This window comes from Lactuca serriola, chromosome 2, assembly GCF_051521515.1.
Source record: "Lactuca serriola cultivar US96UC23 chromosome 2, Lser_US96UC23_V15, whole genome shotgun sequence".
Taxonomy (NCBI): domain Eukaryota; kingdom Viridiplantae; phylum Streptophyta; class Magnoliopsida; order Asterales; family Asteraceae; genus Lactuca; species Lactuca serriola.
In genome coordinates, this window is record NC_136409.1 from 186,583,036 (window position 1) to 186,607,864 (window position 24,829).

The following is a 24,829-nucleotide window of genomic DNA, read 5'->3' on the forward strand; positions in this document are numbered from 1 at the left end:
AAAGAGTGGTCTGAGCTCCAACAACGAACATATGTGTAGCTCCAACAACAAACTATGGTATGGGCCCTTTGACGGTTCTGAAAACACTTCTTCAAAGCCGCTAGTGATAGAAAAACCTTCGTCTTATCAAATCGTAACGTCACCACAACCATCTTCAGATTTGGAAAGCCAAAGGATATGGCAAAGTAGGGAAACCCTAAACGAGCGACGACGCTAGGGTTTCAGTATCTCATAGCTCGTATCCGTTGTTAGAGAATGATAGATTTAAAGAGAGAAGAAAACGAAGTTAGGGTTTCTAAAAATGCGAAATCTTGAGCTAGGGTTTCTTATATATGGCCGTGGCGACGAAGTGGGAGACATCGGCATATGCGTTGAACGACGACGATAACGGTGGCGAGTTTCGAACATATCTCCGTCATTAGATTAGACCTCCACTGTCACCAACCTCATATTTACGAACCCTTCTTCATCTTTCCATATCTAACAAGAAGGTGTTACACTTGAAAACAAATGACGGCAGGATGTAGTGCTCCGTTAAATCTTCCGGCCGCAAGTGGTTGTACTGATCGGTGGTGATTGTGGTGTTCATAACTCCAGCTGCTGGTGGTGGTGGTATTTTCTATATGTGAAAATCAAATGAAGATATATATATATATATATATATATATATATATATATATATATATATATATATATATATATATATATATAGAGAGAGAGAGAGAGAGAGAGAGATGCTTTTTTTTTAAAACTTTTTTTGTAATCAAAAGTTAAAAAAAAAACATAATAGAAAATGGTAAAATAATTAAAAAAAAAAAATACCAAAGACATTGAAAAAGGTTTTAAAAATCAACTTCAAAATATTTTATACCAAATATCTAAATTTTAACATGGGATAATGACTTAAAAGGGTAATATATTTTTCGATTTGTACACATTTAGTCATTGAGTTTTTTTTTCAGTCCACATTTACCCTTTCAACTTGTTAAACTGTACACATTTAGTCGTTATGACCGGCTACTCCAGGTTAGCCGGTAAAAATGACTTAATAGGGTAATATATTTTTCACTTTGTACACATTTAGTCCTTAATATATATATATATATATATATATATATATATATATATATATATATATATATATATATGCAAAATAAGTCATTTTTATTTTTGTATTCATTCAGTACTTATGAATGATTTTTTTAAGTTTTTCTCACGACATCTTATGTAAGATAGCCATATGGTGGTGCGATAGGTTGAGGTGGTCTTGTTATATGCTGTAGGCCAAGATACCTGGTGTGGGCCGACTATAAGCTATAGGCACGGAGACTTGAGAAGAGCAGTTGGGTTAAGGCGGCATGCCAACAAACCCTGGGTATTCCAGTCTGATGACTGATTTGACATGTTGCATGTTGGCGTTCCAGTCTGATTACTGATTGGGCCAAGGTATTCTAATCTGATGAGTGTGGGTCCGTTAGGCATGATAATATGTTTGTTGTATCGAGTATTTTGGGGGAAACCCACTAAACTGTGTGCTTACCCAGTTGTTTATGTTTTTAGGTTCTATCGTTGGTCGTGAGAAGGAGAATGCATGACTGTACACACTAATCAACAATATTGAGGATTCCGCGTTACTTATATTACTCTGATTTTCGATAAATGTATTTTGGAATAAACGTTTTTTCTTAATAATGGATTTATAATTAGGGAGTTTTGCCTTATTTAAAAATGAATTTTTTTTTGTGAAAATGAGACATTACACATAAACATCAACAACCCTACACACTTCATCAATGATTGTCCCACGTAAGATGTCGTGAGAAACACTCAAAGAAAACATTCATAAGTATTAAATGTGTACAAAAAACAAAAATGATTTATTTTGAAACAAAAAAAATATTAAGGACTAAATATGTACAAAAATATTAAGGACTAAATGTGTATAAAATGAGAAATATATTACCCTATTAAGTCATTTTTTCCTGCTAACTTGGAGTAACCGGTTATAAGGACTGAATGTGTACAGTTTAATAAGTTTAAAGGGTAAATATGGACGAAAAAAAAATTCAGTAACCAAATATATACAAATCGAATAATATATTACTCTTTTAATTCGTTATCCCTTTTAAAATACACCGGACAAGACTTGTAATTTTGTTAATCATTACCATCTGTAAAAAAACGAACGGTAAAGATTCGATCTCTAAATCCCCTGAACGACAGCTGTTCCTGTTTTTCTCCTTTTACGTACCGTCGATGGCGGATTAGCCGAAGGTTTATCACTTTATCTAACCATCCGACGTCGTTTCCCTCTGCTTATTTATATGCCTTTTTCTATTATTTGGGTCTTCTGTAAGAACTTGTCTAGTCAAATTTCAGTTCTTGTCGCGAGTTGTCTCGTACGGAACGGGCCTTTCCTCTGTCTTCAAATCCCTAGGTTCGTACCATCCATCATTTTCCCTGCGTCTTCTGTTTTTCATAGATTTTCTTTTTGATGTTCTTCAGTTCATATATCTGAATCAACTTAAAGGTTTTTTTCTTCTTCTTCTTTTGATTGAGATCGATGTTCACGTCGTTTAGTTTTAATTTCTGGTAAGGGACACCAATTTATAAAAATTGAACTCATACACTTCGATTTTTAACTTTTATCTCGACGTTGTTGTGGTTAATCGCCGAATTGTGCTGCTTAGATGACGAGGGTTGACATTAGTCAATGGATTGTAGCTTGTTAGCAATTTCGGTCAATCGCGATAGAAATGTAGCTTTATGTTTGTCCATTGAAGTCGCTAAAAATTGGGGGAAAAACCTATAAAAAGACTAAAAAAGGTTATCGTTTTGTTCTGTTCGTCAAATGAAATCATATATCGAGAATCAATCTTTTGATTTTTTGAATTTGAATTGTGCTACATAGATTTTAAATAGAAACATTTCACTCCTTTTTTTTTGTCTGATTTATAGAGCCATTTGCACTTGAAATGCGAAAAGGACCTTAATGATAGGATTTTTTACGATTATTCATAGATTACCTTTGATGATGTGACATTCCATAGGGTGTATGCCCTAGCTTGCTTATCATTTGTTGATTTTGTATGATTTAGTGGAACTTATGCTGCATGTTTTTAACCAGTTTCTGTTTTGCCATGTAAACTACAAATCAAAATCACAAGACTCATTATACTGTTGGCATCATAAGTTATTTATAAATCTCATTTCCATATTCCTTTCGTTTTTATTGACAAATTTCTGTTCATAATCTTACAGGTTTGTGGTATCAGTTTTCGATTCCTGGTGCTTTGAAATATAAGTCCCAATCAGTTACTAAAACTGATACACTGTAGATGTAATCAGCCTACATTTTATCCTGTGTAAGCTACTATCAGCTCACATTGCAAGGCTATTCAACTACTGCAGTAAACTTGAACATTAGTGACTTTCATAAACAAAACCTGATGAAGTAAATGGAGTGATGAAGTTGTATATGATAGAATAACAACGTTACCATGTCGGAAGGACTTTAACATTAATGAGATGTGCACCATGTATGTTTAGGTATCTTTTGGTAAAAAAAAATATTATATTTAGTTATTTAGGAAAAAAACCTTTTATTTAGTCATTTAGGAAAGTTATGGAAGTGCCAAAAAAGAAGTTTCCCCTTGATGCAAAGGATTACAAGTTATATGAGGAAGTTGGTGAAGGAGTCAGTGCTTCAGTGTATAGGGCACTTTGTGTTCCATTGAATGAGATTGTCGCAATCAAGGTTCTTGATTTGGAAAAGTGTAATAACGACCTGGTATGCTTTTTTTTTTTATTAATATTTTACCATTTAGTTACACACATAGTAGGTTTAGGGTTATAGATATACACACACTATGAAAGTATGAAATGACAAAAGTGTCCTTGTTGATTTGAATTAGGATGGAATCCGTCGCGAAGTACAGACAATGAGCTTGATCAATCATCCGAATTTATTAAGGGCATATTGCTCTTTCACAACAGGCCATAGTCTGTGGGTTGTTATGCCATATATGGCTGGGGGATCGTGTCTTCACATAATGAAATCATCTTTTGCAGAAGGTTTTGAAGAGCCTGTTATTGCTACATTGTTGAGAGAGGTTCTTAAAGCTTTGATTTATCTTCATGCTCATGGCCATATTCATAGAGATGTGAAAGCAGGGAACATATTAGTTGATTATAATGGTTCCATTAAGTTAGCAGATTTTGGAGTTTCTGCATGCATGTTTGATGCTGGTGATCGACAACGTTCAAGAAATACATTTGTGGGAACTCCCTGTTGGTATGTTTTTTTTTTTTTTTTTTTTTGTCTTTTTTTGTATTAAATGAAGTTGTATTAATGTTTTTCTTTAAGTATTTATTACGTATTTTCAACGCGTTATAGGATGGCACCTGAAGTTATGCAGCAATTGCATGGATACGACTTCAAGTAAGTTGCGATTCATTTGTTCATTTATTATCATACCATCTGTTTATTATATAACGAATTAAAAAACTATATTTCATGTTAACAGAGCAGATATCTGGTCATTTGGAATCACAGCACTAGAACTAGCTCATGGCCATGCACCCTTTTCCAAGTATCCACCAATGAAAGTAATTACATTAAATATCTCTTTAGAAATCATTATTTTCATTTAAAAAATTACAAAATTTAACTTGATTTCCTCTCTTTTTGTCATGTAGGTTTTGCTTATGACTCTGCAAAATGCACCACCGGGTCTCGATTATGAAAGGGACAAGAAATTTTCAAAGGTTTGTGTCATCTTACAAGGATTAAAATTTTAAATTTTAAGTCCATTATTGTATTATGCTAAAACTAGTAATGTTTTGCAGTCTTTTAAAGAAATGGTGGCTGCTTGTTTAGTGAAAGACCCAAAGAAACGTCCCTCTTCTGAAAAGCTATTGAAGCACCCTTTCTTCAAGCATGCAAAAACAGCTGATTATTTGGAACGTACTATTCTTGATGGACTTTCTCCCTTAGGTGATCGTTTTAGGATGCTAAAGGTAACGTCAAACTTTGACTTTTTTAATTCATGAGTCATGTTTCTACTTTCTACTTATTTATTTATTTTCTTGTTTTAGGCCGAAGAAGCCGATCTTATTGTACAGAACAAGGATTTATATGGAGATAAGGAACATTTATCACAGGTGAAATTGCTATGTTTGCAGAATATCTATTTTTTTTACAATTTATTGTTACTGATTTCTTGCATTATGCAGCAAGAGTATATACGAGGAATTAGTGCGTGGAACTTTAACTTGGAGGATTTAAAGAATCAGGCTGCACTTGTATGTGTTCAAATATAAGACAAGAAAAGATATATCAGATTTGATCATGAAATGCTTGTTTTTTTACGTTATTACCCTCTATGGCAGATCGACTTGGATGAAATTTCAAATGTAGAAGACCCGAAAACTACAGAGCAACAAAATGGAGTCAATGGTGTTACATTACCACCAGAAAAGTTGTCCCCTGAGATAGATATCAATAATAATAATAATAATCATTCAGATGCTAAAACAGGTGATGAAATTCCTATTTTGGAGAACTCATTAGCATCATTTCCAATAGAGCCTCTTCAAGCACTCGAGTAAGATCATATCTATTTAATTATCCAAATTTCACATCCTTTTTCGTTATATGATGTGAGATTCAAAAACCTGTTGCATGAATTCAGGGGATGTTTTGATGTCTGTGAAGATGATGTGGCGACTGTTAGCCTAACTGGACAAGATGAGAATCCATTAAGCCCTGTAAAGCTGCCATTAAAAACTAAGGACCAGGAAACCGAAACAAGAGAAAATGTTGTAGTAAAAAAGTCTTTACAGAGAATTACAATCACCGGGTCAAAAAAATTTATGAGTGGTTCATTACTACCTGACAATGTTCTTTCTCCTAATAAGTTAGTTGCCAATGGTGAAAGGTATTAATATTAATTAGTTTATACACTGTTAATCAGATCATTCATTTTATTTAATATTAATTCTAAACTATTTTATAAATAAATGAAGGGATCATCTCCAACCGAGATTCCGAGTTGAGCGAAATTACAGTGGTCCATTACAACATCTTCATAAGAATAATATGAGTAAGACATCTTTAAATGACTAAATTGCCCTTTGTTTCTCTTTCCTAATATTAACTTAGCTTCTTTGTTGCCTGGTTCAGTGGAAGATGTACCAGGAGCTGTGGTTCAACTCAAGGGACGTTTTAAAGTGACTGAAGCAGATTTTACCCCAAAGGTATATATATAATTATTTACTATTTACTGATCAGCAATTGGATTGTATCTTTTTTATTCAATGACTTTGTAAACATTGAGTTTCAGGCGACAGGTGGCATGCCTAGTCCTCCAACTTCAACTCTACCAGTTGCCTCTCTTCTTCCATCCTTACAAAGCATTTTGCAGCATAACACATCACAAAGGGTAAATCATGTTTGACTCTATCATCCCAAATTACAAATTTGCCCTCTAGCTAGATTGTGCTTACTTTACTTGTTTCTGTTTTCAGGAAGAGATACTTGGATTAATCAAGTCTATGGAGCAAGCTTCTGGTTCTTCAGGCAATCAGACAGAGCATGTGGAGTCAGGAAACGGGGATATTTCACAAGTAATGGAGCCCTAAACCTATTAATAAACTTTATATATATATATATATATATATATATATATATATATATATATATATATATATATATATATATAATTTTTCTTTTGTGAAAATATATTTATCAAGGATTAAATTATGACATGCAGACCCCTCCTACTCTAAGGGAGAGAGAACTGCATTCTCAGGTGATCCAGTTACAACAAAGGTATGTTGCTGATGAAGATGCATTAGCCATTATTTTATTTGTGCTACACATGGACATTTTTTATTTAAAGAAATGGTTTTATTTGTTTGCAGCATTGGGAGTCTGGTTGAGCAATTGCAAAGACAGAAAATGAGAAATGCTCAGGTTTGTTTACATTCTAATAATAATTTTTTATTAAACATTATTTTAGATATCTGATAGACAGTGTATGCCTGTAAGGAGTAATGATAAGTTATCATTTGTTGTGTCTTTTGTAGTTGGAAAAGAAAGTGAGTGAATTGGTGAAGAAAAATAGCATTAAGGAAGTATGATGATGATGATGAGTTGGTGATGCAATTGTAAGGAACATGTAACATATTGAATTTTTTTTTTTTGTGAATATAAGGCCGGGGGAATAATTATGGTTAGATTAAATGAATTCCCCCAAAAGATGTTGAAAGTTATGCAGAAAGATGGGTTGGGTTGTGTCTCGTCCTCTACAAGAGAAGAGTGACTGTTGACCAACAAGACTTTTTGTCTTTGGTTTTAGACTTTAGATCCTATCTTCATGAAGATTTGGCAAATAAGTATTCCAGACTAAAGGTTTGTTTGGAACAATGGAATGAAATCAAAAGGGTTAAAATTAATAAAATGAGAAAGGTAATGGAATGCCTCATGTCATGGCATATCCTATTATCTGGTTTTGATTGAATGAAATGACTCCGACATATTGTTTATTATGGATAATAAGAAATCTAAAAGAAATAAACTTGATAAATAAGCAAAATGTTATTATTATTATTTTTTTAAAAAAACATTGATCAATAAGAATATTCTGTTAAGTAAATCATATTTACACATGTATACTATTGTTTGAAATCTGAACTATGTATATGTGAAATACTGCTTAAAGAGTTGTCTATAAAAACATATAATTTGAAAGGTAATTATAAAAAAAAAAGTTAGTTTTGGGAAAAAAAATCATTTGAAAATTTGCAAATATTAAAGATCGTTATTGTTAATAAAGAATATCTAAATTAAAACAGTCATAATATATCAATCCATTTCCATTGAGGAATGAAGAAAAAAAACGTTCCTCACCTATGCACTGGAGTTCCATTTTCATGCGGTAAATAACCATAATGTTCTTTTTCATTCTGTTTTGGATATTACTGCGTACCAAACAATACCTAACAGTTTCTAAATCCCATATCAAGTCACACAAAATCCCAAGTAAGAACTAAAACTGAATAAAAAAAACCCAGATTCCTACTTTTTCACCAAACATGTATCCAGTAAATGTGGATGTCTATCCAGTAAGCATCATTTACCACAATCTGTTCTCAATCACAGCAGAAACGATTCCTTTGAGAGTCTCCTGAAACATCAAACAACATATTATAATCACCAATGTTGCAGATTCTCTAGTAAAACCAATCAAATTCGGAAAGCTACCATGGAATGGTCCTTGAGACCAAGTGAAAGCGTCAACGGTTTTGAAGAGCCAGAATTACTGAAAAAATAACACACACCTCGAGATTCAGGGTTAAAGTCAAAATTAGACATTATACTGTATTGAATTTGTGCTCACTAAAGTAGTAAAATGTCACTTAATTGTTCCTCCTATTTTTTATTTAAAGTGGTCACTCCACCTGCTACAACTTAAACAAAGTTTAGTTACTAATGAGCACAAATTCAATATAGTCTAGTGTCTAATTTGGACCTTAACCCAAAGATTAATCACCATAACCAATTTTATTGTTTAAAATGGGATTGAAAGTAGACCTTATATGTTCAATAAGCTGGCGTGCACATGCCACTAGCATAGGCTGCAGGTCAACAATTTCAGTGATCACGTCAATATGATGAATAGTAACAGTGGTATCCACTTCATAAATCATAAGGCAGCTTACCTCATCTCGTTTACCAAATATCACAGATACATTGAAAGTAGGATTATTCAGCATCCCTTCCTCCTTCCTATTAAACACGAAAGATAAAGTGAATACACAAATATCAGTCAGTTTAGAACCCATTATACATACTACCTTGCATGCATTATAGTTCCCATAGTCCCAATTTGCGTAGCGATAACCTGGCAGGGTTAACAACGGTGTAAATGCACATTTTGGATGAAATGAGAAAAGGTAATACAAGCCAATACTCACCAAAAAATGATCATCGTGGCTACAAATGACTATATCGATCTTACTTTCCTGTAAACAAAATTGGAAGAAGCAATAAAACAAACAGGTGGTGGGTGTGAGCAAAATTGTCTTCGTTCATGAAATGCGCATAGTAAGGAACGATCATACAACCTTTGTCCTTCAGATAGTATTAACAAAAGATAACAAACACAAAAAACAAATCAATTTTGAAGATTTTTCGGTGGAAATCTCCAAACTTCTGTAGATAATAGTACAGTCAATCAAAAAAGAGGGACGTCGAAGGAATAGGGAAAAATGTAAATTGATAAGATAAAGAAATAATTGTAATAATTTGACAAAGAGTAGCAACCTTGATATCGATCGACAATTTCTTGTAGCGAACAGGGAAAGAAGGACTTGAAGCATCATCCATAGCAGCAACTAACCAAAGGAAACGGCAAGAGCTTGATCTTGCTCCTTTTGATTCGAGTTGGTCTCTTGTGAAAGAAGAGAGTCAGTAGACTACAATTTCAGTCCCTAAATTATTCCAATATGCAGATTTCGTCCACAGATAATATTATTTTTCTCATTTGCTCCGAAGTAGATTATTTAATCTTGTCTTAGTCAAAAACCGTCCATGTATATGGCAGTGTTTTAAAATCCGGTTTGAACCGGCCGGTCGAACCGGTTAGACCGGGAACTGGGAAAGAGTGCGGTTCAACTATCACCCGTTTTATACTAATTTCTGAACAGGATTGAATCGGCCGGTTTTTAGAAAAAACCGGTTGAACCGGTTAAACTAAATAAAAATACATAGAAAAAAACCATTTTCAATAATAAACTTTGGTGAATTTTTTCACATCTATTTAGATTTCTCTAAATAAAAACATATGATAAATATTATAATATTTTTTGATGCACTTGTATTCATTTGAAACTATATTTTGTTTTGGTGTTATACTTTATTTTCTTTTTGTCGTGTGTGAATTGATGTAAAAACTTATAGTTATGTGTTGTTTTAATGTATTTATATTGATCTGCAACTTAATGTTTGAACTTGAAGACGTCAAATTCATAATTTATATATGTATGCATGTGCAGAAAAATAAGAAAAAAAAATGAAAATTATAGAAACCGGTTGACCCGACGGTCGAACCGGAAACCGATCGCTATACCGGTTCAACTAAAAAATCGGTTTTTAAAACATTGGTATGTGGTGGCTGTGGATCCCATCCCTAATAAAAATTATCTATAGATTGTTGTTTCCAAATAAACTAATCTCTATTCTTAAAAGAAAAATAAATTTATTTTTCTATTGAAAAATGTCATTGTATTAGAAATCATCATTAATATTATATATCATCTATCATGATAAATGTCAACCTATTAATTCTTCATTTTAAATTTTAAATTTTAAAATTTTCACTCTAATTACATTAAATTACTAACTGATTTTTCATTTTAAATTTTAAATTTTAAATTTCACACTTTAATTAAATTAAATTAATAACATTAGAATAAAAAAATAAAATAAAATTAATATATATTATAAGGTGATATAATTTCATATATTTATTTAAAACATTGATTATAATTTTATATAACTAAAAAAATATTTCTTAATTAATAATTTATTTCAATTAATTGATTGATAATTTTGAATTTTTACTATGAAAGTTTAATTAATTTTATAACTGTGGTTCTCACGAGTTATAAACTAGTTAAAAATATGATTGTTTTGTGATATTTTGTATCAATTTTTGTCCATTTTTACAATTAGCATTAATATATATATATATATATATATATATATATATATATATATATATATATATATATATATATATATATATATATATATATATATATATATGAAGGTTTTAAAAATCGTTCGGCGGACGACAGGCGATAAGTGATTAATCAGACTCGGCGGGGATTAATCGGCGGCCCTAAATTATTAATAAAATTATTTAAAAAATTAATATTTCCTAAAAAACTAAGTATTTGAAAATTTTGAATTTTTAAAAATTTTAGTATAATATTTTAAAATGTGAAAGCTTAAAAATTTTAAATTTTAAAATTTTGGTGTAATATTTGAATTTTTTTAAATATTTCCCGTCTAGGACCGCCAAGCCCGAGTTTGACCGATTTTGACCAATTTCCGCCAAGCACCCTAATCGTACTCGGTTCAAGACCGTCAAACGATTAATCGGCCGCCAAGACCGATTTCCGCAACACTGATATATATATATATATATATATATATATATATATATATATATATATATATATATATATATATATATATATATATATATATATATATATATATATTAAAGAAGTTAAGAGTGAGGAATAGTGAACATCACATTCTTTTTACTGTTTTTATCATTGCATTTTGTGTGTCTATTATTTTCTTCTTTTGGTATACTTTTTTCTATATTGGTTCTCATATTTAATTCTTTTTGTTTTTTTCCTCAAATTAGGGGTGGAGTTACCTGCATCTTCTGTTTATTTTCCACATGTGTTGCTCTTCTTTTCTCTTTCTATTTCGTTGTCGGTCTCTTTTAGTTTCCATACTTTATTCGTTCCTTCTATCACATGTATTCTTCTTCTATTCTTCCAGCTTTGTTTCTTCGCTTTTGTTTTACGTTTTGTTCCTTTCAGCTGTTTCGTGCCTCCTTTTCCCCATGTCTGCTCGGGGCAAGCGGAAACCTGATCACGGTGCCTCCTCGTCCGTCGGAGTTTCCGTTGGTGGCCGTCGCAGGTGTAGCCGTCTTCCAACCTTTTCTGTTATTCCACAGTACCTTGATTCCGGGGACTGTGACTGTATTTGTAAGTTATGTGATGCATATTTCTGGTATGTTGAGAGGGTTCTGAAGTTCTCCACAGCTAGTCATCCGAGGTATAATCATTGTTGCAGGGGTGAGGATGTTGTTCTTCCTTACCAACTACAATTCTCCACTTGTTCCTAACTATTTAATAACGACGCCATATCTAAATTCCTTAGTGGTAGCGAAATTGCAATCAACCTATGGAAAGAATTCTTAACTAATTCATAGAAATTCAATCGTGACCTCTTAAATCCACCACCTGCAACGATAGTAGTTGCAGTCACGAACTTAAAACCCTCGACATCTGCTGGTAATTACCATACACAACCTCATATATACATAAATTCCATAACTACAACAATTTGACTACTACTAATTCTTATGAGCAACATTTTATTTTACAGGAGCGTTACGCCATGGATCATCACACGCTACACATGTCTATGTTAACCCGCAAATACCAGAGGCAACGTCCTTGATAAACATGTAAGGCATACATATTAGAAAAACTCAAATATTCTTTACAAAAGTGACTCCATACTAATGACAAAATACCAACAGCTTTACTGGTCCTTCAAGACCAGTATCAATACCGTCATGGACACCATCCACCTTGTATGACATGAAAACAAAAAACCGATATGAGCTCCTGGTAATATCATACCAACACTACCTCTAATTACAAATATGTTACACTTTTAAACATCTACAACTAACCAATGCACACTTAGGCCATCCGTTATACCCACCACATACCACATATGTGGTGGGTGCCACATCAGCACCACATTCCACTACCACATACATGGGGTACTTACCACTAAACACACCACTCCACCTCATTTTTTTATTTAAATTTAATTCAAAAATACATTAAAACACCACTCCACCTCATTTTTTATTTAAATTTAATTCAAAAACACATTAAAAACATTTTTTTAATACTATTTTTCCATTAAATTAAAATACCAAATTACATTAAATAAAACCAAATTAATTGAAAATTAAAAAATAAAATAAAAATAACAATCAAAATAAAAATTACATTAGTTAATTTAAAAAAAATTAAAAAAAAACATTAAAAAAACTAAAAATTCCAACCATACATAAAATAAACTACCCCCTACGCCTACGTCGGGCTCGAACCGACTCTTTCATTGCTAAAAAAAATTCCAAGTCTTCGCCCTCAAGGTCGTCCGCTTTCATTTTCAAGATTTCCATATCGGTTTTTGTTTGGAGTGTCTCTTGTGCCTCTTGAAATGATGTTTGTGCTTCGATCATTTTTTGTTCCATCCGAGTCATCACCTCAGCCTTCGTTTCTTGAAGCTGCACATATCGATCAAATTTATCGCCGAACATATCCATAACACTAGAATTCGAAGATGTTGACGCCGCTTTTTTTGCTTTATTTCTTCCAACGGGCCGAGGAAGAGGTTGGTCGGTTTCAAGATCTATCGGATCGTCGTTGATGTCGATGTGTGTTCGGCCGTCCGATTGTTGAGAAGTTCCATCGGGGTTTCTCGAACGCTTTGAACCGGAAGATTGGGAACTTCTTTCCGTTTGCTCTTTCCATTTTAGGGAGTCTTTCAATTTTAGCCACGGCTTCATATACGGAAAAGCTTTGCGTGTAGGCGTTGTTTTTTCATATTGGTCCATGGCCGCCTTGAAAACATCAAAATCGTTCGAGCCGCTTTTGCGTATGTTTAGGAGATTGTTGTAGATTCCTCCAAAATCGATGCATTTTAATCGAATATCTCGCCATTTCGACGTAATTTGATCGGCATTTCGAGCTTAACTTTCCATTAAGTCGTAAAAAATTGCTCGGACTTTTTCCCAAAAACTTCCGTACGCCTGGCTATCTCCTACAATTGGATCTTCGGAAGCCGCCACCCATGCCTCCACTAACTTTTCTTCTTCTTCTTTTGTCCATGGGACCCTTTCTTGGTTGGTAGTGGGTCGAGCCGTTTTTTTTCCTTTTTTCTTTTCTGGTTGAGGTGGTGGTGAAGGTTACGTTTCCGGAACAAAATCCGGCGAAAGTGGTGGTTGTGAGCTTGGTGGTTGTTGTTGTTGTGACGATTGTTGTTGGAGTTGTTGTAGTTGTTGGAATTGTTGAAATTGTTGGTATTGTTGTTGTATTTGTTGTTGTTGGAAAGCCGGAAAAGGTTGATATTGTTGTTGGAAAAGTGGTGTTTGTTGGATAGGGGAACCACTTTGAAGTAGATTGATAAAACCGCCTTGAGGTGACTCCATCGTCGGGAATTGTCGAGGTGTTGTGTCTAACGCAAAAGCGTTATCGGGTTTGCGATTTCGGTTGTTTGGAGGGGTATTTTGGTTGGGATCCATGATTTTTGGTTGTGAAGATGTAGTGTGTAGTTTGTGTATAGAGAAAGAAAAGAATGGTGTAAAAAATAAGGAGTAAAAGTATGGTATTTATAGGTAAATAAATTGTTTATTATTATTTTTTTTTATACAATCTAGCCGTTGTTAAACGGCTACACCAAAAAGAGAAACGGTCGAATTCTTTGCGCATCGGATTGGTCGTTTGCATTCGTTGTCCGGGCCACGGAAGGCCACGACCACGACCCACCACGAACCACCGGGGTGGTGTGCACGGCCGTGGTTCGTGGCCAACTAGACCACGGACGACTTCGTGCTATGTACACCGGGTGGTCTTACAGGACAAAACGTTCATCGTACGGGGCTTAATCACAAACTTTGTGTTTCAAAACAATTGGTACCAAACAACATGTCCGACCTGCAAGGATCCCATATTAAAAAGGGGTCCACAGTGGTACTGTAGCGCTCACTCGGCCATAGAAAACCCAACTTTCACGTAAGCATATCCCCAAATAAACAAAACACAATTCTTCACTCAATGTTATGCTAACAATTTTTTTTGACCATATATACAAATTCACTATCACCATCAGTGATCCTACGGACTCGATATCCGCAATCATATCTGACACCTCATGTCGCAAGCTGCTAAACTCGACGCTTGAAAAGTTAATATCCGATAATCCGCTCATAAATAGAAAGATCCTACCCTCAATCATCAGCGGCCACAAAGGACAAACAAAAACAATGTCAATCTAAATGCTAAGGACATCCACTCCCGACAATGTTCGCTTCATAATAGTAGACACGGAAGAATCCAGAACCATGCGTGAGACGTCAATCCCAACAACTCCAGTTCCAATTCCAATCACAAGAATGACACCACATGACAACACACCAGATTCATCCACATCGACAGCACGAGTTGCGCGCACTCTCTCCTACGACTCTACATGTACATACATAACCACCAAAATTAAAACTAAAAAAAATAATACTGAAAACATACTAACAAAGTTGTCCTCCTGTCCAGCAGAACCCACACCAACAAAAAATCTGAAGCGTACCTACAAAGAATGACCACCGTGGACCACCACTCAGATTGTATCTTTTGGTTGTATAATAAACAAACAACACATATTGATGTTTTGAATCGCCGACATGCGATGTTTCTATCTTTTGTAGTATAAACATACGATCACGTCTCCTTAGTCCCTTAAATCCTTATAAAAAACTGTGCTTTCCTCCATCCTCTATGTCTTATATTCTTCTTTATCAACTTAATTTGTTACACAAATTCATATAAAAGTGGTAACAAACTGAAACGAGATAGCATAGATTGGTTCCCTACAGGTTTGTTACATAAATAAATCATTACTCATTTTCCAATCAAATTACATTCACAAAAAGCAACTAAAATAACTATTCTAATTTAGACTATGTTCATCTAAACTACTTCACACCAACTTTCGCAGATAACATAACCCAAACTTTTGACCCATATTGTATGAAGCCCAATCCAGAACACATACAATAACATTTTTAAAATAGATTGTGATGTATAATAACAAACATGGATAATGATGCTATTAATAGCCAACAAAACTGCACACTTCTTTAAGAGTTAATGAAAACACCTCAAACAACACGCCATTTAATCTTCAACTCCATAATAAATACAAAATAACTAACACAAATCATAAACAAATAACCAATACATAAAACAACGAATACTTCAACTCTAACCAAACAACAATCATCCACTCTCATAATCAAGAAAAAAACATAAAACAAGAAACAAAAAACATTCAATAACAAAAATAAAAACACAAAACCCCAGCCATAGCCACCCTACAACCATCATTTCTCAGGGGAACAATTACACCTCTACCAATTGACAATACATGCATCCACAACACTCTCTGATAATTAAATACAAGCCAACCACTTCACTAATCCTTTATAAACAACCACTCACAAACCATCAACCCCGACCACAGAAACAAACTCGCCTCCACCAAGTAACCAACAAAGACCATGGAGAACATCATGAAAAAGTTGGCGGAACAACTCCAAACCATGAAGACATACTGATAGTTTCATTTTTATTACTTCTTTTCATAGTTTATTTTTAGTTAAAACCATCTCATTTTAGTTAATCTTCATGCATATTTTCTCTTTTTGTTATTTTTCTCCTTTACCGGGTGCTTTACAGTCTTTTGAGCTTATTTGCAGAATTTATCGAATACTTTTTATTATTGGAGGCGTGGAAGGAATGCGGGACTGCTGGAGGCTTGCAATTTGTTTATGAACTTGAAGTGGTGCAATTCGGCTTGGTATCAACATAAACAAGAAAGCGCGTCAGACTTAAATTTTGGGCGGGACGACGAGAATTCGAGCTATAGAAGATTAAAGGAGTATCTTGGAAGAGTCTGGAAGGCACAATTGGGCTACCAAGAATTATGCATGTGGGCTGGAGCATAAATTAGAAAATTGGGCTGGATGGTATTTGTAATGGGCCAAGCCATGCATTCAGCGTGACCGACGCGGTCCGCGTGAATCCATACGCGGTCCGCGTGAAGCGTGGTGAAGTGAACCCGAGTTTTGACTTGTTGACTCTATATGTGGAAGGTTGGTGGGTGGCTTTTGGCAACTTTTTGAATTCGGAAATGAACCCCTTTTACTGGAGATTTGAAGCATTTTTGCATCATCAACACTTGGAAGAAGAACTCCATTTTGCTCTCAAGAAGGTTTTGGAAGAATTGGATGATTTAGAAGATTGGTGTAATTTCTTTCCATCTTGCAACTAGAACAATGTTTGGTACCACTAAACTACCTTGTATTTCTTTTTATTTTGGACATTCTTGGCTAAATTCTCATTTGGTTGATTAGGGTTTAACCCATGGATGATTAGTTGCTTTGAAGACTTATTATTATCTTGTGTTTGAAGTTTATGGAAATGTTTTCTAGTTAAACATCTTGTTGTGTTTATTTATCTTTAATCATGAGCTTGGATGAACGAATACTTATTTTTGTTGACTAATTTCTTTGTTAAGTAATGGACCCTCAAATTAGTAAGCAACATATGGTTTATATGTTTGTTTTCATTTCATTTAGACCATGGAAATGTTTCCTCCATACTGATAATGTAAGGATTTGATTATCTTTTGGACTTGGTAACTCTTAAAACTCAAAGCTAATTGATTTTCACAAGATTATATGTTTTATTGATTTTGTGACTTTAATTAAGGGAATGTGTTAGAGCTCCTCTAACCATTCTAATATCTAAGAAGAGTTGAGGCGATTTGTGCTTATGAATTGCTATAGCCAAGTTAAACAAATTCACAAATGTTGTTCCTTTTAGTCTAATGATAAGTCAACTATGTCATCCATGTGGTGTATCCCAAAATCAACCAACCAATTTCATTGAACTTAATCAAATCTTTTATTTGTTTATTTGTCATATTTACATTCTAGCTAGTTTTAATTTTGTCAAACAATAAAAAAGAATTAAACCCCCTCATTTTACTTTTACTTTTGTTTTACAAGTCCTTGAACAAGTGATCCACATAGAGATTTAAATTGAATCAATCTCCATGGATACAATCCTTTTACCACTATACACTAATTTAGTGTGTAATATTTAGGGTTTTTAATTTTGTTGGCCTCGACAACCACCACATACATGGCTGAGCTCCAAACTACTTACACCACCATTAATGCATCCAGACAAATCCTGTTGGAAGACACTCCAAAACAACTGCCATACACTCACTTCATAATCACGAAGGAAGTCATCACCAACTTGGACAAGGACACCATAAGCAACAAAAATCATCCTCTTTTGCCATCAATTTCTCACCTACTTGGATGACAACATCTTTGCTAATGTATGCAAAATGTATGTAGTCTAATATCATGTAACCATTTGGTAATAAACGTACCCCTTTTGATCCATCTACTTTCCAACAGTGCATGTCTTGATCTTCTATATACTTTCTATGTATGAAAATAAACCAAAGTCAACTAAAAGAGTCAACTACGTTTCCTGTTAATCTATAAACAAAAACGACACTCAAATCAGACGTACACGGCCCATGCGGAGCATGGGCAACATATCTAGTTTTTGTTATATTTGTATATCAAGAGAAGAAAGAGGCCTCCAACTCATTCAACAGATATTCCTCATATGTTTCCTAAAACTACTCGATGCAAGACTCATTCAATGGATTGACTCATTCAAATTGTCTTCCCCTTTCCCTCAATCAAATCCACCACCACACCATCATTTGTCTCCATTTAATCATCATCAATCGTTGATCTTTTTTTTTTGCCTTCAACCGGCTGTCACCACCATTCTATCATCGTCTCCAAGAGAAACCCTAATCAAATTCTACTTTAGTCACTCAAAAACACTACTAGAAAAACAGCCTTTAATGACATGCAATGATTTACGATTCGCAAAAACATTCGTCCTAAAAATAATGTCATCTCTTATAAAATTTGAAGGATACATGCTTTTGTGCGTGCCCTAAATAGAGGGTCCAAAAAAAATACGGAGGTCGCATATGGTAAAATGTGTGTCGTGTGCGCATGTCACTTTATATTTGTTTCTATAAACACGCGTTTTAGAAGCTCGCGGGGGGAATGAAATTCCAAAAGTTTGAAAAGCCTCCATGTCATCTCTCTCTCTCTCTCTCAATCAAATACCAAAAAAACCTTCAATCGGAGAGCCACGATGTCTCTCTCACCGTCACTGATCTCTTTTCTCCCACAACAGCATCACACCATCACCAAATCTCTGATCTCCGACCGATGTCTCCACCCATTCTCTGCCCCCGCTCTAATTCGCTCAGTCAAATATCCAAAAAACAAACCACGATGCGCTTCTCCTTTCTCCCATACCAGTCGGCAGAAATCAAGGAGTCTCGTGCCTAAAATTCTATATAGAGCCACAAAATCGACTATTGTTGGAAAGGACGCTTATACCCTGCCCTATTTCTCCAGTCGTTCAACAAATAAGGGGGAATGAAATTTATGATTCATCTCTCGACTTCATCTTCTCAATCAAGCAAAAACGCGTATGATTTTTTCCCGCATCTGTGATTCATCTGGTATTTTCGATTTCTCCTTTATGCCTCTGATTTTTTCCTACATCTACTTCTCATCTCTGAAAACACCTTGATTTTACCGTTTCAACATACAACTATTGGTTTAGAACTTTAGATCCTTTAAGGAATTTGTAGTGATTATCAAAACTTCTTTTCATTATACAGTAGGAGGTACTCAAAAACAAAATCAAGGTCTGCAAGTTAAAAGAAGAAGACAAGTCGCTTAGTTTAATGTAACCCTGATTTTCTCCCCCAATTATCACTTTCCAATACACTCCAACAAACCCTCGTTCCATGGCTCCTCCATGTATCCTTCCTTATTAGGGTTCGTTGATTAGGTAAGATATTGTTTTCAGATATCAAATTACTGCAAAAATATAATGGGGAGAATTGAAGTTGGAGGTTTTAGCCTTTTAGGTCGAATAAAGTAAATGTTAATTGCTGTTTTTTGTTTTCTTACTCTTTTAGTACTTTTCATTTGTTAATGCGTTTTTTATGGAAAAGGATATAATTTGTTTCAGCTTTTAGTTAGTGCTCTTGTTGATTGGTTGAAATTGTCGATTTTGAGTTCTGTGAATGGAGAATGGGCCATGCTCTGAGACTTGCTCTAATGCTGATTCTTCTTGCCATAGGTATGCTTTTATACTTAATCTCCTCATACTTTTATGGATTCTTCTATGAAGAAGGATACTCAATTATTCATAGAACATAGTCTTCCATGAATGAAGAATTCTTCATTTTGATTCATAATTATTCCAATGGTTATCTGATTCGCCCACAGTTCATCCATCTTCCAGCTCATATGACTTCGAGCATTGCAAAATTTTAGTGAAGGAATGGGCATCTTCTTCCCTTCATTCAGACACCAAAGATGGTCATATTCTCAAGGACTTGCTCTTTTTCCTTCATGTCCCAAGAAATGGAGGCCGAACTTATTTCCATTGGTAACTTCTTTCCCTTTCTTCAAGCATTCCATTTTTCTCAAGACTATGAAGTATGAACATTACAGAATCTTTTCTGTATTTACTTCATCTCAACAGCTTCTTAAAGAAACTCTATTCTAGTGCTCTAGAATGCCCTCAATCTTACGAAAAATTACGATTTAATCCCCAGTAAGTTTCACAATTGCTACACTTATATTTGCTTATTATAATTTTCTTTTCTAAATCACTAAATTGTAAACCTTTTTGTGTTCTTGTGAAGCAAACCAGGTTGCAGACTATTGGTAACTCATGATGACTATAGCATGATGTCCAAACTTCCAACAGAGAAAACTTCAGTAGTAACAATCTTCAGGAACCCTATTGAGCGAGTTTTCAGTGCTTATGAATTTTCAATAGAAGTACCTGCTAGGTTTTTAGTGCATCCAAATTTGACCTCAGTATTGAAAATGTCTTCAAGAATACGTTACAAAAATGGTGGCATAAGCACTCTTGAGATTTGGCCATGGAAGAATCTTGTTCCTTGGATGAGAGAGGATCTTTTCACTCGGGTATTTATGTATTTTTAAACAATAAAGCACATACAGACAATAAGATATTGACTTAATTTGTTATGTAATGAACAGAGAGATGAAAAAAAAGAGAAGGGGCCCACATTATACATATGGGAGTGATTCATATGATATGGAGGAAATTGTTATGCCATTACATGAATACATTAATCACCCTATAGCTATGGATATTGTTCACAATGGTGCTACATTCTAGGTATAAAATTTTACAAACAAGTTGACATTTTTGTCCTTTTTGTTGTTGTGGCAAAATGTTTTTTTTGTAAAAAGGTTGCAGGTTTGACAAATAATTCTAATATTCGTGAGGCACATGAACTTCGCCAATGTGTAATAACACATGAGATTCTTGGGAAATACGTGCTTGAAGTTGCAAAGGTAAAATTACTAAAATACCCTTCTAATCTAAAACTAAAAGTTTATCTTTTTAATGTTGATTTGTTGTAGAAAAGGTTGGATGATATGTTATATGTTGGAATCACAGAGGATCATAGAGAATCTGCTACAATGTTTGCAAATGTTGTTGGAGCACAAGTTATTTCTCAGTAAATGGCATCAACTGTAAATAATAATAATAATACATCAGGTATATCTTTGTTATTTTTATTTCTTAGTTATTTGTTATATATTTCCCCTATTTTTTTAATAAGCATTTCTAAAGTTTTTACTAGTGATTCAGAACAGGGTCCTTCAGGTTCCGATTCCACCAATTATACACAACTGATGATCAGGTAATAATAAATAATTGGTAATTTTCTTTTTTTTTTTTTAAAAAAAGAAAAGAAAAGAAAAACTTTAGCTCTTTCATATTAGTGACTTAATATGCTTAAGTAGTGATTATCATAACCTTTTGTCCTTCAACATGACTGAACTTCAACTCAAACAGGTACTTGAGCATGCAAAAAAAATAGATTGCAAAAGATACTTGGCTCCTAAAGATATTGTTGAAGGCTCTGCCAATTTAAATCTTTCATTTGTTGCATAGATATTCCATTAAATGTTGGATTCCCTTGTATTAATATCACTTAGGGGGCGTTTGGTAAGGGGTAATGAGGACAGGAAAGGAATGAACCATTCATAGGGAATCGGTAAATGGGTGTTTGGTTGGAGTAAGGAAAGGATATCCTTATTCAAAGGGGAATCCCATTCCCAGTGAACGCCGCATTTTCATTCATGTGGGTACCCATGATTATTTTTCATTCCATTGCCGCCCTATTGCCAATATTACCATTTTGACCTTCCTCACCATTTGCGGAAAATTCAGGTAGCACAAAATCAATTTCCCTCCATACGCAATTCATTGCTTATGATAAAGAATTAATATTTCTAATTTTCATTTAATGGATATTCTAGCATATAATACAACCAACAAATCATCATCTTATCTTACACAATATATATATATATATATATATATATATATATATATATATATATATATATATATATATATATATATATAAAGGAAAGTCACACTTTATCTGATAAACAAATAATATTTGAAGAAAGCTCGTTACTATCGTTTTCTTTTTTTTTGTCGTTAAAAAAATTCAATTACTATCTGTTTATTATAATAGAAAAGTATAACTTTTGACTAGTTAATGTTGAAATTCACAAATCTGTTCAACAACTAAACTTAGCAAAAGCTTATTGTGCTCAACCATTCACAACATGAGCATACTTTCAACTTTAAACTATTAACTAATAAATGGTCATTATCAGCTTCTAATCAGGCTTTAAGGGCATCGTTTACCCAAATATGATATAATGGGGGTACTTCTAGCCACATGCATTTTCTTTTATTTCTTTTTTGTTTTCTTCTATCTTTTTTCTTGACCCTTTTTTCCTCATCTTAAGATTCATGGATTTTAATTTTTACAAAATATTTTATAATGAAATTTTGAATGTTGATAATGTGTTTGTAGTTGAATGATATTTGAGATATATGTTTGTTGAAAGAAGTTTACTTGAGGTTGTTTATTTTTGTTTATTTCAGATGCAAAGGAAAGTTCCAAAGACACCCACACCAGGTCCTTACCTAGGCCTGGAAAACACGAGAGACACCGGTAACTTTTCCTCATTTTTTATCTGTTAGGTTGTGTTTGGTATGATCATGATGGAATTGGAAAATTAATGAAATGGTTTGTACCATTGGAATGGAATAAGCCAGTTCTTTTACTTGATGGAATGGAATGGTTGTTTCTGAACAAATCTGATTATTTTCATTCCTTAGCCAAGGGGGTGTTTTTTTCTCATTTTTTTTTATCAAGGAATGAAATGAAGATTTTAAAGTAACCAAATGTTTATTGGTAAATTTTCATAATAGCAAGTCTCTTAAAAAAATTATAGATTTTATTCAATTCAACTTCATTTTCTAAAAAATAACTATAAATGAAGTTTTTTATTGTAATATTATTAGGGTCAATAAAAAAATGAATTAATCGCTATATTAATAAAACTGGTAGGGTCCTGTAACATAATGGAGCTCGTCCAACTCCCAACGGATCCTAAAACGGGTAATTGTAAAGGTTTCAGGTTCATTTAGATATTTCTAGTCCTGATAGCTGGATGTCAGTTTTTCTTACATCAGGATTACTCTGCATTGCAAGTTATGTCATTTTCCTTATATTTTCAACTCGAGAGAATATTTGATTGAGGTTAGTAATAGTATTCCCCAAGTGACACACAACTAGTGGTTTCATTTGTCCTTCTGGTTAAGGTTGGTTTTATTTATTTCTTAGTAATTTACTTTTATACCCCTATGTTCTTGTCTATTTTGGAGTTTATAGTAATTTTATACTTTTGTATCCATGTCTGCAGAGGTTGGCAGCTGATGAATGGTTTTTACATCAAGTTCAATAACATAAAACCGAAAATTGATGGTGAAGCTTATGAAATTGAAGATACTTCTAGTTTCCACATGGTTCTTGTTTAGATCCCCATGTGAAATGAAAGATAAGTAACAGAGAAATCCCAATTGCTTGTTGATTTTGATGTGTTAGTTACTATTTATACTTAGTAAATTTCTACCAATTTACATAAATATATAAATCTAATGTGTTGATGATGAGAACAGGTATCATGTGGAAACAGAAGCATAACAATAAGAAGTAGAAACAAGAAGGTGTCGTTTAATAGCAATGTAGTATTAGGTTATATAGTTAGGGAAAGCCTCTTAATAACAATGTACAATTAGATCCCCTTAATATCAATATATTACAATTTTTTGACATGATGTTATTGGATGAAATTGATTGTTTTGGTATATATTTGTTTACATATTTTTGTATTATGCGTAAATGAGTATTGTAAAGATGCATCGTAAATGCATATCATAAATGGTTCCTGAAGTTTATGACACGCAAATGCGTGTCATCTTCATTTATGACATGGGCTTCCTTGATACGCATTGCGCGTCATAAGCACACGCATCGTAAGGTTACGACACGCAAATGCATGTCGTCTTCCTTTATGACAGGGCCTTCCTTGATACACATTGCGTGTCGTAAATGCGTGTCATAACTGCGTATCGTAAATGTGTGTCATAAATGCGCGTCATAAATAGACGACGTGCAAAAGTGTGTCGTCTCTCGTTATGACAGGGTCTTCCTTGACACGCATTTGCGCGTCGTCTGAGCGTTTTATGACACGCATTGCGCGTCGTAAAAGGCTGTTTTTCTAGTAGTGAAAACCCGGTCGATTCCACCACCACCATGTCATCGCCTACAATGAACAAGTCCTACCTTGAATCTAGAACCATCGTTGCTTCCACTTCCTTCCCAACTACCAATTACCACCACTACTACCGCTATCACATCCTACCAACATCGTCTCTATTTAAGAAAAACCTTCACCACCAAACACCTCCCACCGCTCCCCATAGTAGTCTTCGCCGCCTCTTCCTCCTTCCCTGTCCATAACTACCATCATCGTTGAACCACCACCCATTTCCTACAATTGCTACAACCGCCTCTCTATTTTCCGGTTATCCAACACATTTTGTCAAATTCTTCTCTCAAACTACTACCATCCAAAATCCCCAAGGCCAACGAACCTCCTATTCCCCAACCACATGTGTC

The 24,829-nt window shown here is 34.0% G+C and overlaps 3 protein-coding genes and 1 long non-coding RNA gene across 11 annotated transcripts; 3 read left to right on the forward strand and 1 right to left on the reverse strand.

Moving 5' to 3' along the window:
* Nucleotides 1-2,294: 2,294 nt before the first annotated feature.
* Nucleotides 2,295-7,413, forward strand: LOC145087743 (uncharacterized). Its single transcript, XM_079025787.1, has 18 exons — nucleotides 2,295-2,437; nucleotides 3,262-3,790; nucleotides 3,915-4,294; nucleotides 4,397-4,441; nucleotides 4,527-4,608; nucleotides 4,699-4,767; nucleotides 4,849-5,019; nucleotides 5,098-5,163; nucleotides 5,236-5,304; nucleotides 5,392-5,606; nucleotides 5,694-5,939; nucleotides 6,028-6,104; nucleotides 6,185-6,258; nucleotides 6,345-6,443; nucleotides 6,529-6,627; nucleotides 6,774-6,832; nucleotides 6,925-6,976; nucleotides 7,090-7,413. The coding sequence occupies exons 2-18, from the start codon at nucleotides 3,626-3,628 to the stop codon at nucleotides 7,141-7,143; spliced, it is 2,022 nt and encodes a 673-aa protein (XP_078881913.1). The 5' UTR covers nucleotides 2,295-2,437; nucleotides 3,262-3,625; the 3' UTR covers nucleotides 7,144-7,413.
* Nucleotides 7,414-7,889: 476 nt separating this feature from the next.
* On the reverse strand, nucleotides 7,890-9,476 carry LOC145087744 (proteasome assembly chaperone-like protein). 2 transcript variants are annotated; one of them, XM_079025789.1, is made up of 7 exons: nucleotides 9,329-9,476; nucleotides 8,980-9,027; nucleotides 8,860-8,906; nucleotides 8,725-8,791; nucleotides 8,597-8,640; nucleotides 8,267-8,324; nucleotides 7,890-8,186 (listed from the first exon to the last, which is right to left on the reverse strand). In XM_079025789.1, exons 1-7 carry the CDS (start codon nucleotides 9,389-9,391, stop codon nucleotides 8,139-8,141), a joined length of 375 nt encoding a protein of 124 aa, XP_078881915.1. In that variant the 5' UTR covers nucleotides 9,392-9,476; the 3' UTR covers nucleotides 7,890-8,138. The 2 variants fall into 2 exon arrangements, with proteins under 2 accessions (XP_078881915.1, XP_078881914.1); XM_079025788.1 differs by having other exon boundaries at nucleotides 7,890-8,189.
* Nucleotides 9,477-11,645: 2,169 nt separating this feature from the next.
* LOC145090648 (uncharacterized) lies at nucleotides 11,646-12,809 on the forward strand. Its single transcript, XR_013701694.1, has 3 exons — nucleotides 11,646-12,102; nucleotides 12,197-12,278; nucleotides 12,354-12,809. It is a non-coding gene; the product is annotated as an uncharacterized LOC145090648 (long non-coding RNA).
* A 5,995-nt stretch (nucleotides 12,810-18,804) lies between these two features.
* Nucleotides 18,805-24,043, forward strand: LOC145087745 (protein-tyrosine sulfotransferase-like). Of its 7 annotated transcripts, none has more exons than XM_079025796.1 (8): nucleotides 18,805-19,872; nucleotides 20,022-20,184; nucleotides 20,281-20,352; nucleotides 20,444-20,732; nucleotides 20,808-21,128; nucleotides 21,235-22,014; nucleotides 22,747-23,469; nucleotides 23,571-24,043. In XM_079025796.1, the coding sequence occupies exons 1-5, from the start codon at nucleotides 19,824-19,826 to the stop codon at nucleotides 20,853-20,855; spliced, it is 621 nt and encodes a 206-aa protein (XP_078881922.1). In that variant the 5' UTR covers nucleotides 18,805-19,823; the 3' UTR covers nucleotides 20,856-21,128; nucleotides 21,235-22,014; nucleotides 22,747-23,469; nucleotides 23,571-24,043. The 7 variants fall into 7 exon arrangements, with proteins under 7 accessions (XP_078881922.1, XP_078881918.1, XP_078881920.1 ...); XM_079025792.1 differs by having other exon boundaries at nucleotides 22,747-22,816; nucleotides 23,216-24,043; XM_079025794.1 differs by having other exon boundaries at nucleotides 20,808-20,949; nucleotides 21,024-21,128; nucleotides 22,747-24,043.
* Nucleotides 24,044-24,829: the final 786 nt, after the last annotated feature.

Excerpts from the sequence above, each read along its gene's own strand:
- LOC145087743 (XM_079025787.1), top strand. The coding sequence starts at position 3,626 with ATGGAAGTGCCAAAAAAGAAGTTTCCCCTTGATGCAAAGGATTACAAG. Across the intron at positions 3,791-3,914 it reads AAAAGTGTAATAACGACCTG|GATGGAATCCGTCGCGAAGT; the intron begins GTATGCTTTTTT and ends GATTTGAATTAG. Across the intron at positions 4,609-4,698 it reads CCAAGTATCCACCAATGAAA|GTTTTGCTTATGACTCTGCA; the intron begins GTAATTACATTA and ends TTTGTCATGTAG.
- LOC145087745 (XM_079025790.1), top strand. The coding sequence starts at position 19,824 with ATGGGCCATGCTCTGAGACTTGCTCTAATGCTGATTCTTCTTGCCATA. Across the intron at positions 19,873-20,021 it reads GCTGATTCTTCTTGCCATAG|TTCATCCATCTTCCAGCTCA; the intron begins GTATGCTTTTAT and ends ATTCGCCCACAG. Across the intron at positions 20,733-20,807 it reads GAGAGGATCTTTTCACTCGG|AGAGATGAAAAAAAAGAGAA; the intron begins GTATTTATGTAT and ends TGTAATGAACAG.
- LOC145087744 (XM_079025788.1), bottom strand. The coding sequence starts at position 9,391 with ATGGATGATGCTTCAAGTCCTTCTTTCCCTGTTCGCTACAAGAAATTG. Across the intron at positions 8,641-8,724 it reads TATTTGGTAAACGAGATGAG|CCTATGCTAGTGGCATGTGC; the intron begins GTAAGCTGCCTT and ends GTTGACCTGCAG. Across the intron at positions 8,325-8,596 it reads CAGCTTATTGAACATATAAG|TAATTCTGGCTCTTCAAAAC; the intron begins GTCTACTTTCAA and ends TTATTTTTTCAG.